Consider the following 19256-nt stretch of genomic DNA (forward strand, 5'->3'; position numbering starts at 1 on the left):
GGATCACAGGCTTGGAATAAACTGTACATTTTTGAGGGGTGAGACAGAGCATACCATTTAACTAAATGTAACACCACATACACCAACACCTGTGTGATCCACAGCTGGGTGTTTTAAAGATAAGGACTTGATGGGCTGGTCTGCACTACTCCTGGAGAGAGGTTTGGGACCTGCCCTGTGTATGCCTGCTTGCTGGCTTGCTCGCACACAGCCTGTGTGAGGAGAGTTAGCAACACACCAGACAACTAAAGACCAGAGGCTCCTCAACACGGATGCCATGAATGCATCTGCAGAGACAAAACAATCTGGCTATCATGTCTGGAGTTGCTTTTGAGCTGGGGCCTTCAAGGTTTAAGGCAGTGGTTCAGGCAGGTGAACTTCTGCGTGAGCTAGAGAATGTTTTCTTGTCATACTTTTGGCTAAACACCTGTGGTGCCTGAAGAGTAAGGAGTTTAGTTCCGAGAGCCTTGCTGAGGCACTCCTCAGAGGGCAGCCACTGCTGCTGGAGGGCCAGGGGAAGGGCAGAGGATTCAGACAGTGCTCCATGTCAGGGCAAAGATCTGTCTACATCTCATGTAAGACCTATGGTCAAACACAAGACACATTTAAACCAACCAACTCAGTTTATCACTTTCCAGTAACATGATCACCTGGAGGTCAGAGCAAACTCTTTGCCACCCATTCTGTTGTGATTTTAAGCTAAAGATGAGCTGGCTGCATGTGCTGCAATCATCTCTTTAACTGGTGCTCACTGCAAGGGACCAAGCTCTTACTGCTCCTCCCCTGGCATAAGATGGTGATGTCTCCTGTGGAATCCTCTGACTTCTTCCCCTCAGGGAAATCCCCAGGGCCCAGCCTTGGAAGACTATCATAGAGTTTTCCCCACCTAAGCTGACAGAGAGGACTTAACCCATGGTGCTCTGCAGCACTACTGCCAATCTACATTAGATTGCCTCCCCCACTGGCCAGCTGACATTGCTGTGAGAAACAACTACTGACTTTGAAAATTTGAAAGGTTTAATAAACCTTGACAAAAATACAACAAAAGGACTACATAAGGAAAAATTTGCAGCACTGGGAACTACCCTCATGGATACCATCTCACCAGTTCCTCTTCAAGATGGATGCACAGTCTTTTATACCCCTGGGCAGTGCATCAGCCAGCCCTGGCCCCTCCCAAAGTCTGTCAGTCAGCTCTTCTTTGCCATTTAACCATGGAGACTGCTTTCTTGTAACTTGATTGGAGATCAGGTGTTGCCATGCCACACCCCCTAAGCACCAAGCTTTTCCATTCCCAACTGCCCCAGGTAAGGGGCACATGTGCAGCCTTCTTTGTACCTGTCCTAGACAGCCCAGGCTGTCTGATGGCAACAATACAGAGTGGGGGGAAAAGGGAACTATAGGGAGAACAGAGGAATCTAAACTACAATAACATAACTATTCATCACTAAAGCTTTTCTTAATATTTACACAATAGTCTCCCTTAATTGTGAGAGCCAATCATCTCATTATCTACCTATAATATTGCCCACCCCAACTGTTCATCCCTCATCCCCATACAGGTTGCTGCCCTGTGCCCGCCCCTGTGCCCCCAGGTCATTGCTCACTGACCCCACACTTAGGTCGTGCAGAGTACATGGTCTGGTCTTTTGTCTCTGGTCCCTTTGGTGTGGTGGATGCAGTAAAACCCTCACTGGAATATATCATGCGAAGACCCTTCCTGTCTTTCCTCTGCTGAGCTATTTGTGGTGTGTGTATAGACTTGAAATGGCCGTTCCCGTGGCCTTTCTCTGAGCATCTTCTGGAGGAGATGCCTCAAAGAAGGTTGCAGCATTTCTACCACCCTGCCATGCTGCAAATCTCCCTCTGGTGAAATCTTAGACCTTGGCTCTCAGGGCACAAGGGAGTTCACATGGCTGCTATGGTGATTTATGGAAGAGTGCCGGAGCTGCCTCTGCCCTAAAAGCTCAGCTACAGGTCAGAGTTAAAAGCTGTCACTGGCTTCTGTGGCTATCCTGGGTCTCAGTGAATGCTTCTGCTCTGATTTGCACTGATGTGTGCCTTGCTCAGGGCTTTCTCAGTCACCTCTGATATGCAAGGGGAGGTGCAGATGAACCCACTCATTTGTGACCTTACAAAGCAGGGAGCCAGAAACCCAGTCAGCCTGTACATGAGGGATACTGGGGCACCCTCTGATCTGTGCTCCTTAGAGATGGTGGCTCTGTTCAGCAGGCTTTGAAGTGAGGATTTTTTGGCTGGGCACAAACTTGCTCCAGTTGCAGAAGAAGTGCCTTTGCAAGGGGTCTTAAAAATGTTCCTGAGGTGTCCTCATCTTTCCAGTATGTGGTTTCTTAAAAGTAACAGAGCAATTTTCTGCTCAACATTTCTACAAAAGCTGTGTGTGGCACTGATTCTCTGCTGTGAAGGATTGCAGCCTCTGGAGGTCTCAGTTCCAGAAAAGCTCCAAGCAACCGAAACAAGGGTTTAATGAGATGAAATGTGTGTGGCAACGTTAGCCATGACAGCATCATCAGCTTTGCTGCTGCTGTTAAATCCCAAGTGCATTTCCTATCCCAGCAAGCTTCAGTAAAATCCTCAAGGGCATTTCTTTTCTCCTAGCACCTGGGTAATGCCATGCCATGACTCATCTGCTTTTGTACTGTCAAAGCATGTTCAGTTCTCTGCAATGTGACTGAGCACCTGATGTTTGGATCCGCTCTATCAATTACCTGTTGGGTCATTTGTCCTCTGGATGAAAATTTTGTGACACTTGCATGTGTGGTGGAATGTGTTTTAAAGAGAACTGTGCACCCATATAGATAGTTTGGGTGAACTACCCCAACCTCTGCTTTCTTTTCCAGTTGGATTTTCAGTCAAACTTCCTGTTTGACTGTTAACAAAATGCACGTGGAGAGAAGGGACTCAGCTACAGGAGCCCTCACTCTCATCTCCTTCTGTGAACTTAACTGTAAAACCTAAAATGTCACATTTCCTCCATGCACAATTAAAAAGTCTCACTTGAAAAGGCCAGAACAGCTTGACTCTGCTGCCCACACACTGATAGCCTGACAGCAGTGTCAGAGGCAGTAAACAACAGTCCTTGCAACTTGGACAGGAAACGCTGGGGACCCTCTCTACCTGGAATTAACATACAAACAGCAGCAGTGACAGCCTCTCCATGTGCCTTGTGAGTAATCAGTACCCCTCACCCCTGTGCTTGATGGCTTTCTTTATAAATACACAGCTCACCTTGCCAGTCTTATAATATTTTCCTATTTAGCTCTGCTTCATCTACTTCTCCCCTAAGATTAGAGTCTTATTTTGAAGTACTGGGTGCAACGTGCCTTTGCATTTCTAATATATGGGTGTCAGTGAATTGCCAGATGCCTTTACACCTTCTTTCTTCCATCCTCTGTGACCATGTGTGCATGTGAAGAGCTCTCGACTGTCCATCTTTTCAGTGCTAATGCTTGGACTCTGCAATTGTGTTGCCAAGGTGGGAACTTTCTTTGCAGAAGAAAATTTTACTTCCCATGGTAGTGTCAGCCATGATAATTACTTTGGATTCAGCCGAAATTTCCAAACACATATGATCTGGCTTATTGATGTTGTAAGCCTGAACTCAGTGTCACAGACCACAGAATGTTTTATGAGCAAGGGAAAGGGCACAGCTCTTACCACATACCTGCCATTATTGCGGCAGAATCTCTTTGATTCAGCACCAAAGTGGCTTCCTTGCCACTCTAAGATGAAAACCGACTGCATTAAGAGACAAGTGAGTTTCAACTGCTGATTTCTCCTCTAAGCAGTGCTCTTAAATTTTTTTTACTAGAAAGAAGATTTTCACAAAATCTATGGGTGGCTCACGCCTAGAATTTTATTCAATCCATTCAAAAAATAGACAGAACTATAAGGTGGCACATATTGTCAGAGAGTACAAATGTCACATCTTTCTTTATACACTTTAATTTAAATCCATAGATTAAGACAGTAAAATAATTGCCCTGGGTGAGAAAATAATTAGGGGTCTTCCATGAAAGGACAAGTCTTTAGGTAAGCATTTACACAGATGCATCTGGTTAAGCATAACTTTTTCTATTCTCTATAAAAATATAAACAGCATTTCAAAATGTCTTTAGATACGTATGTTGAGATCATCTAACATGGCAATGATGTACTGACAGAATACAGGGCCTGGGCATGTCAAACCACATTTATTCATTCTCACCCAGACGAAACAAAAGCATTTTGTACTAGCCTCAACATAATAGTCTAATGAAAGAAACAATATCAAAGCAAAGACACACAAGTAGGATGTTCCTCCTCCCACAGGAATTCCTTAACTTTATTTCATTTGTAGTTTTTGCTAGCACGGCAATGACTAAGACAGAAGTGGCACTTTAGCACAGGTTAGTTGTAACTCAGGATCAAATATAACTTGCCTTTCCCAGGAAGTTACATTGCTGGGAAGGGCCAGGATCAAATTAAGGGCTCTCCTTAACACACATGTTTTACCTGTGCAGTATTACTTTGATACAGACTGTAGCATATGACAGGATGACAAGTGCAAATTACAAGGGCAGAATCTTGGCTTCCCAGACAGCAGAACCAGGTGGAAAATGTAAGACTGAACAGTATTTTAAAGGCAAAAACCAATAAAAATTAAACAAATTAATGAAATTGAAAAAATAGCAAATTCATCTAAACTTTAAATAGTGGGATGTAGAGTGCTCCTGGTACAGCTTTAGTAAGTGCACCTTAGGTTTCCCAGGGATGCATTCTGATAAGCTAAACACCTAATAATTGTTGCAAGAACTTACTGTACCCACAGAGATTAAAAGGTTCAAATGTACTGAATATATTAGTCACAGGTCTAATCACATAATTTCCTTTTTCCCAATCCTAAATTTTTACCAGAGCAGCTCCCCCATTAGCTGCATGTTTATATAGCAGAGCACTCGATATTTTACTTGACTAGCACAGAGGCCAACAAGGGCTGATATTTTCCACTTAAAGTGATATACAAGAGAAACAAAACCCAGGGGAAGGGTCAGGTTTCAGATAAAGGCTGAACATTTTGAACTCTGGACAAAGTGACAGGTATCTTTGATTCTCCTGGTGCTGGCGCTTTTGTGACTGGGTTTGCATGGGCTTTTATATCAGCTATTCTCTCTTTAAATCTTTGCTGGAGGTACTTCTCTTCTTTGGAATAACTTTTAGCAAAAGCAGACATCAGCAGGCACGCTGCCACAGTGGACCCTCCAACACAGAACAAGATTGCTCCTGCCAGCTTGCATATATCGAGGGACCCATTGAACTGAACAGCACGGGTATCCACAACAACAAAATCATCTTTCCCAAGGGCTTCTATTTTTGGTGGCACAAGAAAACCCACTACAAGAACAGCTACACCTATCAGCATAAAAGCCGTCCCAGAGATGAGTCCGACCTGGAAAACAAACAAAGAAACAAACAAAACCCCAATTAATTTCCAGTTTTTCCATTTCCCTTTCCAGTTTTCACTTGGGAAGGGCTCCTAGGAGGCATTTATCTTTCACTGTGTATTGCAGATACAGTTCTCTCTCTTAGAAGAAAGTGGGTATTTTTCTTTTAGAATATACGAGGCCCTAGTAGAAGTAGAATATGTGGAAAAATGTTCTTTTTACAACTCATATTTATTTAATTGAGAACTGACATTTCTGGAAACAATGGAATAGGCATTATTATCTTTAAACAGCATTTCATGTTGAAAGGCCCCATCAGGGAGGGGATCAGAGTTTAACCCCCAGCTATTTCTTTAGCTTTAGCTGGTGGTTAGCACCAGCTGCTGGTAGTCTGTCATATCCACCACTTGCTTTAACTTCATGAAATGTCATTCCTTTGCAGGGATTAGAAGGAAGTTGCTATTGCCATATGAACAGATCACAGAGTGTGATCTGCAGCACATTTCAAGTGTAAGTACAAAATTTGGTTCACCCAGAATGTTCCTGGGGGTAGGAATCATTGCGGGGTAGGGACTGCATGGCCTCACAGGCCCCATGCAACCTCTGCTCTTCTCCAATTCTCTCAAATTCCCTGACCTTAATGGAGATCTTCTGGTTTTCTTGATCCCTACATCACACTCTGCTCTTAACCTACCAGTCCTGTTCCCAACAATCTGGGAGGACTTCTATAGGTGCAAAGCAGAGGTAAACTACACTTTAAAGATGTACATGGGTTTCTCAGACAAGACTTTGCTGTTTCAGTGACACTGGCACAGAGAAACTAGATGATCCAAAGACCCCAGGGAGCTGACATATTTGGTAAGAATGTTCTGCTTTCAGACATAGTTATTTGGCCACCTCAGGCAAAACTGAGCAACAAAAAAGGCCATTCTGGATGAATATTTAATACGAGTAATTACACAGGGAGAGTCTTGAAATGGGAGCATCTCTCTCCAGGAAAAAGCAACAGGCAGTACCTTCCAGAATACAGAGCTCCACCTGCTTGGCGATCTCTGGATCTGAAAATCATCCTCATACTCCCAAATTGAAGCTGTGCAGTCCTCATAAAACTGGTGCAGGTAGGACCGAACTCCGTAGCGTTGGTACCCTCCCTCGGTGCTGCCCTGCGCCTGCTTGGACCCGCAGATGTCAGCATAGGAGCTCATCCTTCCTACCTGCAACGAGAGGTTCCACGCAAAGCCGATCATTATTGGTGTAGTGGGAAGACCAAAGATGGCTGCAAACTCTCCAGATGTGATGGAAAAAAAAAGAGCCCAGGAGAGAGCTTTCCTTCATTTTTTTTCCAAACCAAGAAATGAGCCGGGCACAGCTGCATGCAGTGACTCAGCCTGACTGAACCCAAGGAACTCAGTGACTTGGCACAGCATAGCCCAAAGGTGCTGCAGGGAACACTCACTCCTATACACAGGGTGCTCACTCCCCATCTTTCACACTAATGTGCTACGGTGTTTCCATGGAGACTGAAAAAAGCAGGATGTGCCAGGTAACAAAATCCAGCATCCCTCAAGGGCTCATGGTTGCCTCTCTTCCACACTGTCTCTGTCAGTCTCTAGAGTTTGCCACCCTACGAACTTTCCAAACTGCTGCATAAGAGGGGCTTTTTTAAAAACATTTTAAAATGTTTTTTTATGAGCTTTTGAAGTGCAGGACTAAGCACTGATATACCATTCACAGCCATGGGAAACAGAGGCAAAATAAGTCCTAGACAGATTAAAAGAGTATATTAATTGTATTTAAATAGGAATAGTTTTAAAAAATTAAAAATGCAATGCCTTAAAAGCATCAATCTGCTCAGTGAGACCGAAATTGAAATACTAAGCTTGCAGCCAAGTACTGCTCTCTTGAAGAACTCAATGCCCAAGCTCCTGCTGACTTTAATAAAATCAGAAATTTGCCTGCTATGAAAACTATCAACCAAGTTTCTTACTCTATTTCATGTAAGTTCTCCTGACACACAAAATCCATATTGAACTATGCAAGTCCAAGGCCTGAACTTGCTTGTGCAAGCATGATGCTACTGAATTCACTGAAATAATACTAGCCCCTAAAAATAACTTGAGCAATAGCTCAATGTCATTTAGGCTCATTGGCTTCTCTTTAAAGAAGTTCAAAAAGCCTTAGTCCAAAGGGAACTGTTAATCAGAACTTGCACCTGAAAGTCATGGCTCAATTTATATCAGCTTCAAGCAGTATGTCAGATTTCTGCAGCAATTTAACTTAGAGGGAGGGAGGTTTGATGTGCTCATGGCAGCTGGGACTGCCCAGTTTTGCAGCCCTACAGACCTTTGCCTTTGGGAATGAGTGATCCTGCCAAGTATGAAATATCTGAGAATACAAACATTCAAATTAAGGGGAATCCAGCAAATATTGATGGGTACATAGAAATCAGTGCTGGCATAAACACTGAACTTCCAGCCTCTGGGAATCTGTGTGTGTTCTTGGCTCAGGAATAGAGGGAGATTTGCTTTTTCTTCTTTACAGGAACCATTATCTTGGGGTTTTATTTATTTTGTGTATCTAATATGCATTTAGTTTGGCATTTGATAATCTCAACATCTTAGAGTTGCAAATATTTCTCACACAACCCAGTGATGAGGTTTCAAGGCTCTCACAGAAGCCATGACCCAGTGGAGGAGGCAGCCCATGTGCTGCTGGGAGACCTGCCAAGGGCCAGAGGCAACACTGCTGGTGACAGAGCTTTGCAGAGCAACAGGAGCAGCACCAAGCTACTGTCAGGAGCCCCTTTTATGAACTCCTAACTGCCTCTGTACTCCCTGCAAGTTTTAGAAAATTAAAGAAGTGCTCTCCAAGTCTGTCGATGGGCTTGCTCTCTGCTGATGGTACAGCAGCAGTGTCCATCAGAGTGTGCTGAAGGTGCTGGCCTTCCAAGGAATGGTGGAAAAACAGGCATGGTGGAGAGAGACCTTGAGACAACAGGAAACTACTGGGCAGCACCAGCTGCTCACCAGGTGAACTGGGAGAGCCTGGCCCTGGGGCCACCCTGTGTCCTGTTGTACATAGCTAACACTGATGTTTCAAACTACAGTCAATATAATGAAAAACATTTGTTTGGTCATGGTTTAAGCCCAGATAAGCAACTTGCAGCCACTTGCTCATATCCACCCTCTACCCTTCCACCATGGTAGAATAGGAAGAATCAAAAGCAAAGCTTGTAGGCTGAGATAAGAACAGTTTAATGATTGAAACAAAATAAATATATAAATTAATATAATATATATAAAAATAAAATATAATATTATTAATACTAAATAAAAAAAAGAGAGATAAAGCCCAAGAAAAAGAAGTCATGCACAATACAGTTGCTCACCATCTCAACCAATGCCAAACCTTGTCCCCAAACTGCCATCATCCCCTTCCTGGAAACTCCCACAGTTTCTCTACTGGGCATGATGGTCTATGGTGTGGAATACCCCTTTGGCTAGCTCACATCAGCTGTCCTGGCTGTTCTTCCTCCCACCTTTTTGTGCTGCTCCTCACTGGCAGAGCATGAGACACTGAGAATGTCCTTCATTTAGGGCAAGCATGAAGCAACAACCAAAACATCAGCGTGTTATCAGCACTGTTCTCATACTGAATCCCAAACACAGCACTGTAACACGGCTACTGAGAAAAAAGTGAACTCTATCCCAGTTGAAACCAGGCCAGTTTGTTGTGCTTTTTTATCATGCTATGAAGTTTTGAACACTATCATTTTCTGGGGTACAAAAAAAAAATACAAAATTTTGATATGTATAAGTATATAATCTGGACTATTGTGGGGAAAAGCTGCAAGTTATTTTACTTTTGGAGACTCTTTTTGTTTCCCTCAGGAAAACTGTTTATTCCCTACCCAAAGAAAGGGAACAAGAAGTCCTCTTTACTCACTGCCACCATTTCTTCAACAGCGGGCTGCCATGTTTAACAGCACAAGCACTGAGAAGTTCTCATAAAACCAGAGTTCTGCCCACCTCATAAACATACCTCAAGGGGAAAGGAGAAGAGGAAAAAATTGTGCAGTTTACCACAGCTGCTCCAGCTCTCTCATGCAGGGTCACACAGCCTATACCTAAATGTTAAGAACACTTTAAATCCAACCTCTCAACCCATCTTTTGGTCAAGCAAAGATTCCATCTCACACAGCAGAAATAGAATAAAGAAGTCAACTAAAGTTCTGCAGAAACTCATTCTCTTGGGTCCTTACTTAGATCTTTATTCTCACATCAACCCTACCTTCTTAATAAATTATGCATAACTCCTGGCTAACTTAAATCATATCAAGGTAAGCAAATTTAGCTCCATGTAATGAGCTAATGGTAAATATTTTCCCCAGGTGTAAGTGCCTCCATAAGGTCAACTCAGGGAAGAACCAGAATTAACATGACTGGATAATGTGGCCTGCCAAAGCTTGCTTGTATTACTCCAGCTGCCACCAGCAGCATTCAAAAAGGAGGTGAAGCACTTTGCTGTGTCTGAACCACCAACTTTAGTTATTGTGATAAATTTAAGAAAACTGAATGTGACATGACAGAGACCTGTATAAACATGATCTCGCATTCATTGCACTGTCTATAGGTTTAGTCAAAAGAGAAAAAGGAGGATGCAGTGTTTCTAACAGCTTGATGAAGAACTGCCTGTAAGGACCACACAGCTCACATGACACTTAGATTCTTTTTCTTTAGCAATGTAAAAGGCTAATAGGTGGTTATGGTCAGGTATATGAGCAAAATGATAAATAAGAGCTGGGAGGTGAAACAGAAAACAAAAAAAAAATGATCTTATGCTTGAAAGAGTTGTGATACCATCAAATAGTATGACCTTTTAAAATGGAAGGGAAAAAAAAGAAAAAGGACTGTAGGAATCATTAATTCTTTTCAAGCATTGCATAATTTTAATTCTACTGAGCATTTTCTTCATGGTCAGACTCTTTCACTTACAAATAATCTATCTTCTGAAAAATATCTTGCCCCTTAAGAGAGAAGGCAGCTCCCCAGCCCTATAAGAAGCAGCCTGGTAATGTGGGCTAAGATGGTCTCTTTTCTCAGCTGCAATGTAGATGTGATGTTCTTGCTACCTACAGATAGGGCACAGGAACTGAACAGTCAGAGAGAAAACAGCTCTCCACAAGTAAGAGGGAAACGTGTGTCACAGCACCAATTTACATTGGATGAATAAATACTGCAGTAGCAATGATCTCTTGAGTGCTGATGTGTATTTGCATATCTTGCCTTCAGGGCTGAGAAACTAAACACTGAAATGTTGAGAAACTTTTGCTAAAAAAGAGAGGTGCTGTTACCCAAATCTGTGTTATCCACAATCTGAAAACATACATCCAGGCTGAAAGAAGCAGCTTAATCATCAAGTTTTTCAGTGCCTAAACCCAAGGTGCCCAGGAAAATGTGGGCTGTAGGATCACAGCTTCAGAGAACACCACTGCGTAGTAGCAATCCATCCCCTAGCAACTTTTGTTTCCATGGCAAAAGCTGTCCTGTTTACTTTGAGCTTTACTATCCTCTGCTGATCTGGGGAGATGTGATTGGATTGGTGAACAGACAGACTAAAACATGAGCAAGCTCCACGAAAAATTACCCAAAAAATTTTCCAAGGACTTTGCTTTATTGTGCCATAGTCGAACACATTTAAAAAAATTAAATGTAAGAAACTGTCATTTAAAAAGCAGCACAAAAGGAAATATAGATGTGTCATTGCTCTGTGGCACCACACTGCCACCGAATGATGATGGTTGGCACAGGTGAAGTCGCCCTCCCCATCCTTCAGATTTACATACTTTGACCCTTCTGTTTGAAGAGCCGTGTTTCCAGTCCTTACCTACAGAGAGCGTTCCTTGTCAAGGGGGAACACTGGCACGTACAGCCTGCCTTTGACAGCAGTCTCCGGGGTGCCCTTGCTGATCCTCCTGAGTTCCCGGCGCTTCCCGGGCCAGCGGCGGGGCCGAGCCGCGCTCCGCCCGTCCCGGCGCCCTGCCCTGGCTCGGGGCTGCGGCGCTGCCAGGGGCACCTGCAGCCGCTTCCCTGGGGATAGCCGGCATGCCCAGCTGCCTCCGGCAGCCCGTTCTGCTCCCCGGCCCTGCACGGGGGGTGCGAGCAGCATCTTCTCCCGTGTTCCTGGGGGGGCGGCCCCGCCCGCTCGGCCGCCGCCAGGCGCCGGAGCGGGATGCTCTCTCTCCATTTCCCGTTTCCCGGCCGGAGCGGGATGCTCTCCATCTCCCGTTTCCCGGCCGGAGCGGAAGAACTCCGCAGCGCCCGGACGCGGACGAGATCTCGGCCCCCACGACCCTCCCGGCCCGGCGGTGCCCCGGTGGCAGCAGAAATCCCGGTCTGGCCAAGCCCTCCCCGACCCCGGCACTGGCGGGGCAGCGCGGCACCAGCCTGCCCGGGGAGAGCCGCGTTCCCCCGAGCCGGGAGGTGAAGCCCGGGGCGGCCGGTGCCTTCCGCGGGATGCTCCGCGCCGTCCCCGCGCCGTCCCCCCGCCGGCGGCCACGGAAGCCCCCGCCGAAGTGCCGAGCCCAAGTTTTCCGAGGGGCCGGAGCGGCGGCCCCGCGGTTACCTGTCCCTCCCGGCGCTGCCCTCGGCCGGCGAGCCCCCGCGCTGGCGGCGCTAGCTGCGGCTGTCCCGGCCCGGCCCCATCTCCGCTCTGCGCCGCGCCGGCCCCAGACACCACGTATTATGTACGGCCCGGAGCGCCGCTCGCTCGCTCGCTCCCGCGCCGTGCCTGCGCACTGAGCCGCCGCCGCCGCCGGGCGCGGAGCGGCGCCGGGCCAGGCTCGCCAGGCCGCCCCCGCCTCGCCACACCGCCCCCTCAAAAGGGCGGCCGCCCGCCGGCGGGGAGCCGGAGCTGCCCGGCTGCCGGCCCTCCCCAGCTCCCGGCGCTCGGGGTCCCGCCGGCCGCGCCGGGCAGGCCCGCGGGTGCACGCCAAGGTCACGGCGGTGCCCTCCGTGGGTGTCGGCGCTGAGGCCTCTGATCGCGCCCCCCACACCTCATCGCCCTGGCAGTCCGCATGGAAAACCCGGTGCTGTGCTGTCTGTCCAGCCGAGTGGATAGACGTGGCAGAAAGTGTCCTGCGAAGGACAAGGCGCTGAGATCTGGGGGTTGGGGTCTGGAATTTCTGCTGGTCAGAGTGACTTTGAGATGCATTAGAAAGTCTCTTTACCCAGCTCAGCAGTCGAAGAAGGAGTCAGAACTCTTCTATTCTTGTTCTCAAGGTTTATTGTTTCTTATCTATAAAATTCTTTTTCTGACTCACTGAGGTTTGTCTGGCAGGTCGGGTTGAGGCACACTGCCTGTCTTTGGGGTGGTGTTATCTTTTTATTCTAAAAGCTACATGTACACTATTTACAATAACTTCCTAATACCTATCACTTATGTTAGACAGTGAGTTTCTACTTTAAACTAATCTAAAAATGCTAACATCACCCAGAAGATGGAGGCTAGGAAGAAGATGGAAAAAAGACAAGGCACGCCCAAATTCTTCCATCTTGGGACTTCAAGCCCCCATTCTAAAAACCTCAAAAATCTATTTTTCACCCCATGACAAACTAACTATTATTCTACTTAAACTTTCTCGACTTGCAATTCTTCATATAAAGTTGATAATTGTTTTTTCCAAGGGCTAAATCAAAGGCACAGGGGTCCTGGGCTCTGTGCCAAGGTCTCTGAGCCCCCCCCAGGCAGGGGCTCGAGCCCTCCAAGGCAGCCAGAGGAATTTCCTGGGTTCCAACACTGGGGAATGAATCGCTCAGCATGAGACCCTGGGGGGCTCCTCAGGGAGACAGAGTGAGGCTGAGGGCTAAGCATTGGTGTCTGCCCTGATAGCAACAGGTTGGTTGTTCAGTGGGAAAAGATTGCAAGAAAGCAAGTTTGGGGGCTAAGGAAGCTACTGAGGAAAGAGCATGACACCATGCACCAGCACCAAGAGCTGGAGATGCTAAAGTGAATCCCACAAAAGTGCAGTATGTAATTCCTCTGAAAAAATAATGAGAATGCAAAGGTCAAGAGTTCTAGACACTCATATCCGTATGGTGCACTAAAATATGCACAGAAATAGAGTGTTGTTACATGCAGAAGAAGTGCATTAAAGCAACATGGGGTAGTATTAGCCAAAGGAAAAACAAGGTATTTCCAAGGTGCCTTAATCACTGTAGTATATAAAGAAGAAGGTGAGAGTAATGGTTTCATTAATCGCCCTCTTTGGAAGCTTCTTTGGAAAAAGCCCTGCATTTCATGACGACAGTGAGTTTGCGTAGTTGCAAAGTAGGAATCATAAAAATAGCTATTAAAAAAAGAGCAAGTAAGGAGTTAGATTTGGAGGAAGAAATGTTGGTTTCAGCGCATTTCATCTTGCCCTTCCAAAACTGTTACGCCTCTCTTGTTTCAGGCAATGAGTAATGCCAAAAGTCTTCCCCTGACCTAGCAGAACTACTTCACAGCAGTGTGCTGTTCAGTGAGTATAATAAGCATACCCCAGCCCACAGCAGCTAGCACGTAATAAACTGACAACTATTTGTGACAAAAACAGGAAGATACAGTGAGGTGATAGATGAGAAGCCAGATGGGCTATCAGTCTTAAAAGAGATTCTGTGATTAATTTTCCTGTTAAACTAACACCAGATTTACATGTAGTATCACAGTTACAACTGAATGGTGCTTTATCTCAGATCAGGAAGATGTCTTCTATAGAAAAAGCAATTAATCTACATGATGAGTCCTCCCTCTGTTTACAAAGCTTCTTTTGCTTACTTACCTATTAACAAATAAAAAGAACATTAAATACCTGTGTTGTCCCAGTTTTAACATAGAAGTTACATGCTGAGCTAACCAAGATAAATTAATGTTTTGGCAATGGAAACATTTGCAGTAATGTTGATCTGTGAACTCCAAATTAGTAACCCTAAAGGGGTTACCAAGGGATCAGCATTGGTGGTATCATAGGTTGATTTTAGTGCATTTTTAGCACATTAGGAAAACTTTCAACTCAGCCTGAAATCAGAGGTGTTCTTGAAGTGTAGCTGAGCTTGGTTATGAGAAACATTGAACAGAAGGGTGTAAATGCCCTATTTAGCCTTGAAATAGGTAACATCAATGTAAAGATGTTTTAAAATAGCAGGACCTATAGGTCATGGTGGGACTCAGGGTTTGAGGTGCTGATATATGAAGGAATATCCAAATGTAGGTCTTTCCTCAGTTACCAGCTTTCAAAAAACTTAGACTATGTTTATCCTGAGGGCTTCCGCTGGTAGGGGCATGGAGAGGAAGTGCAATATTCTACCTCAAGCTGTATATATAGTTTATTTCCCCCTATGGAAAGGAAACCCAAGTCTAGTGCTTTCTTTATCTTCCATCTGCTGTTCTAAAGGTTTATAATGGACAGTAGTGAGCATGCCAAGGAAAAAATCCTGTCAAGAACTTCTGTAGGTGGTGGTGTTGGTTGCCATAGAGTTTACAGGCTTCTCTTTTACTGAGAGTTGAAGTGATTTTATCAGCTGGTTTGATGCTCACGGTTTAGGTAGCTTCTGAGAGCCTGTGCTGAATTGGAGAAATTACAGCACCTATAAAATACATTTCTCCTGTAGCAAAATGCAGCAATTGGTATGAGACTCAAGTTCACTGAATTGCAGATGTCTGTTCCTATTTGCTTAATGGTGATGGCAAGATTCCAGAGGGTGTTCTTCTGCTTCATGTGTTGTGGCCTGAATAGTTCTGCTGTAATGACATTATTGACACAGTTGCCTGTCCTTACTTTCCTGATGACTGGCTCACCTTCATCTGGAGAGCAAGGCCCATAAAGCTTCCACTTCTGGAAAACCTGCAGTTGACACGGATCCACAAGGAGCAGGACTAATGACTAATAGCTGTCTGCCCTTCTGGCTTGGAGTCTCCTCAAGGAGCTGTCCTGCCATTAAGGGGGTGATCTTGAGTGGCCAGAAATACTGGGGAGGAATGGGGCAAAAAGGTGAAGGTCAATTCAAGTCTGTAGTGCTGTTCTAGAGCTGGGAGGATGTATTATAAAGAGTATTTTATTTTTCAAAGCTTGTGATGCAGAGCATGGTTTATGAATCAAAGAAGTGGCTTTTTCAGACTCAAGACATGCTGCCAGCTGCTGCATTCCTGATTTATATGAGGTGGTTTACTGCTATTGTCCAGAAATCAGTGCCTGGCTATTTGTTTGTCAGACATTGCTTTCTCAGTGCTGTGTTCAAAGTGTTCTAGCTAGAAAAAAGGATTAATTGTCATAATTTGTCACATTCTGCCATCACCATCTTTCGATATAGATTTGTTCTTGTCCCCTGAGCCAGAAATACAGAAGATGCTTTCTTGACAATCAAAATCATAAATCTAGGTGTCTTTTTTTTTTTCTGTCTTACACTGTGTCGCTATAGGACACAAAGGAACACACGCTCACACCGTTCTCAAGGTGAAAGAGGAAAAAAGGGCAGTTTATTTTCTGACTCCAACATTTATAGTTTTCCAAAAGTGACAGTGGATTGGAGGGTGACAGTGGCACCTCTCCAATGCCACTGGTTAAACCAACAGTCCATCAACTCTCTCCTCCTCCATAAAGGAATGCAAAACAATAAGTTATTTACAGAAAGTGTGTGAGAAAATTCACTACAAGAATGTCAACATCAGAAGGCTTAGAAAATCTTAAAAACTCAGGGTGACATCTCACCCTTTTTCCATTTAAAAAGAAAAAGAAAAGAAAATGAACAATGTAAAAAGGAAAACATGAACAATGCTCAGTGTCCACTTGCGGACGAATCATCAGAGCGATCACTCCCGTCATCTGCATCTGAGTCATCACTCAATGATCCACCCGCTTGATCCCTTTCAGGTTGGTCACGGTCTCCATCTTGCTCATCGGCTGGATTCTGCCTCTGCGGTCGCAGGTCAGGGCGAACACATTTCGAAGGTACCCAGCGTACCCCAGTATCTGTGGATACACAAGCATACCCGCGCCCCGAAGCGATAAGGTCGTAGGGACCTTCCCACTGTTTGGTGACTAAATTCCGCACCCGAACCTTCGCTCGAGGCTGATGTGCCTCGTCCGCAGCCTGCAACGAGAGATGGTGATTCAAAATGACAGGGTTATTTGAGTTCTGTGGCACAGTGAGATGATTGATTGTGTACAAAGCTTTTGCCAACCGACTGTGCGGGGTTTCACCCTGCATTCCCCGTTTTTGTTTTTGAAGAACCCGCTTCAGAGTACCATGAGCGCGTTCTACAATAGCTTGACCAGTCGGGGAATGAGGGATCCCAAACTTGTGCGAAACACCCCACAACCGCAGGAACTGCCGCACCTTTTGCGATGCGTAAGCAGGACCATTGTCGGTTTTCACCGCAGAAGGTATGCCCAAAACGGCAAAGGCCTGCCTCCAGTGGGCAAGGACATCGCGGGCCTTCTCCCCAGTGTGAGCCGAAGCCCACATCGCAGAGGAGAACGTGTCCACAGTGACATGCACATACTTGAGCCGGCCAAACTCGGCAACCAGGGTGACATCGGTCTGCCAAAGCTCCAAGGCCCTAAGGCCTCTGGGGTTCACCCCTGCCGGCAAAGGCGGGGCAAGTGCATGGCAGTCATCACATGACTCAACAATGTCACGAGCCTCAGTTGGCGTCAGCTGAAACTGCTTCTGCAGGGTATGTGCGTTTTGGTGGAAAAACCCATGCGATGCCTTGGCCTGCGCGAGTGTATCAGGCTGAGGCGCTACCCATGCTGGGTTAGCCAGCTTGTCAGCCCTCGCGTTACCTTCCACTATAAAGCCCGGCAAAGTGGTGTGACTCCTCACATGCAGAACATAGAATGGATGAACCCGGGCCTGAATGGCACACCACAAGGTCTTCAGTAACTGAAACAAGGCAGGATTACTGACCTCCTTCAAGACCGAATGACCCAACCGCTGTGCGATATCAGCCACATAGGCGGAATCCGTGACCAAGTTGAAAGGCTCCTGGGAGAATCTTTCAAATGCCATGACAGCAGCCCTCAGTTCAACCAACTGGGCTGACCCATCCTCGTGGCCTTCCAGAACCTGCCACTCAGATCCGTCCCTCCAGGTAACAATGGCCTTCCCAGTCCTCCCTGAACCATCAGTGAAGACAGTGGGTCCTTGCACGGGTTCCTGGCTATTTTTGGGCCGCAAAGAGATTTTTGTGGATTTTGCCATATGCAGTAGCCTATGGCTGGGCAGATGATAAGTGATCTGCCCGGAGAAATTTTCCAGAGCACTCTGCAGGGACACACTGTTTGCAAAGCTCCAATCAAAATCCTCCCGTTGCACTGGGAGTATGATCTTTGCGGGATCCGCACCCATCAATTGCAAACACCGTTGCCGGCATTTGATTATCAAGCGAGCGATCAATTCAAACAACGCAGTTGCCGTCTTCTGCGGCTGATGGGGCAGGAAAACCCATTCCAAAATGTGCAAGGAATCAGACCAATTGTCACTCCACTGACCAATGATACCTGTGGGATACGAATCTGGAGTGGTGACGAACACAGTGACATCAACGGAGGGATCAATGCGATAAACTTGGCAAGCCGAAACAGCTCGCTGAACCACCTCCAACGCCTTATGCGCCTCAGGGGTCAGTGTGCGAGGTGATTTTAGATCACCGTCTCCTTTCAACAAATCATACAGAGGAGACAGCTGCGCATCGGTTACTCCCAAATACGGACGCAACCAAGTGATGACACCCACCAATTTCTGAACATCATTCAGTGTCCTCACAGGATGCACAAATTGCACCTCCTGGTGACGGATCGTCCGTTCCAGAATTTTGACCCCCAAATACTTCCAAGGTGGTTGCTGTTGGACCTTCTCCGGAGCCACCTGCAGTCCCTGAGCATGCAAAGCGTCAAGCAACCGAGGCTGAATCCTCAGCAGCTCGTCCTGGGTGGACGCAGCCACCAAAATGTCGTCCATATAATGATACAGACGTGCATCAGGAAACTGCCTGCGAACTCCAGACAAGGCACGGGCCACATACCACTGGCATATGGCCGGAGAATTGCGCATGCCCTGAGGCAATGTCCTCCATTGATACCTCTGTGCAGGCTCAGCCTCGTTAATTGCTGGCACTGAGAAGGCAAACTTCGGTCTGTCATCGGGATGCAAAGGAATTGTAAAGAAACAATCCTTCAGATCCACAATGAGGACTGGCCAGTCTGCAGGAAGCATGGTAGGCGATGGCATGCCCGCCTGCAATGTTCCCATGCTTTCCATCACGGCATTAACCTTTCGGAGGTCTTGCAACAACCTCCATTTCCCAGACTTCTTTTTGATGCAGAAGACAGGGGTGTTCCAGGGGCTGGTGGAAGGCTCCAGATGACCCTGGTCCAACTGCTCCTGCACCAGATTCCGAAGGGCATTCAACTTCTCTTCAGGGAGGGGCCACTGCTTTTCCCATACAGGTTTGTCAACCAGCCACCGTATAGGAGGCGTCGGACATTCTGCGCCCTTCACTGCAGTGGCCCCCATCAAAAATCCGTCCCAATGCGCACCCCCCAAGCAGATAGAACATCCCTCCCCCAAAGGTTGGCAGGAGTAGAAGTAACATGAGGCCTGACCCAGGCCGTCTGTCCCTCTGGGTTCGTGACCAACACAGGCCGTTGGCTCACATAACATTGCGCCGTCCCTCCCAGGCCAGCGACAGATGTCCCCACCGGATCCAAGGGCCACTCTGAGGGCCAGGTCACAAGGGAGAGAACCGTGACGTCAGCACCGCTGTCGAGAAGCC

At 46.4% G+C, this 19256-nt stretch overlaps 1 protein-coding gene across 1 annotated transcript; it reads right to left on the reverse strand.

Annotated features, from left to right (window-relative positions):
• Nucleotides 1-3853: 3853 nt before the first annotated feature.
• NRSN1 (neurensin 1) lies at nt 3854-12302 on the reverse strand. Its single transcript, XM_071450843.1, has 3 exons — nt 12069-12302; nt 6461-6658; nt 3854-5449 (listed from the first exon to the last, which is right to left on the reverse strand). Exons 2-3 carry the CDS (start codon nt 6647-6649, stop codon nt 5051-5053), a joined length of 588 nt encoding a protein of 195 aa, XP_071306944.1. The 5' UTR covers nt 6650-6658; nt 12069-12302; the 3' UTR covers nt 3854-5050.
• Nucleotides 12303-19256: the final 6954 nt, after the last annotated feature.

The sequence above is a fragment of the Agelaius tricolor genome, unplaced genomic scaffold, assembly GCF_023055355.1.
Source record: "Agelaius tricolor isolate 1412-34295 unplaced genomic scaffold, bAgeTri1.0.p SCAF_2, whole genome shotgun sequence".
In the NCBI taxonomy this organism is placed as follows: Eukaryota; Metazoa; Chordata; class Aves; order Passeriformes; family Icteridae; genus Agelaius; species Agelaius tricolor.

Coding starts and splice junctions, on each gene's coding strand:
- NRSN1 (XM_071450843.1), bottom strand. CDS start 6,649: ATGAGCTCCTATGCTGACATCTGCGGGTCCAAGCAGGCGCAGGGCAGC. Junction 5,450..6,460: donor GGAGCTCTGTATTCTGGAAG/GTACTGCCTGTT, acceptor TTTGTTTTCCAG/GTCGGACTCATCTCTGGGAC.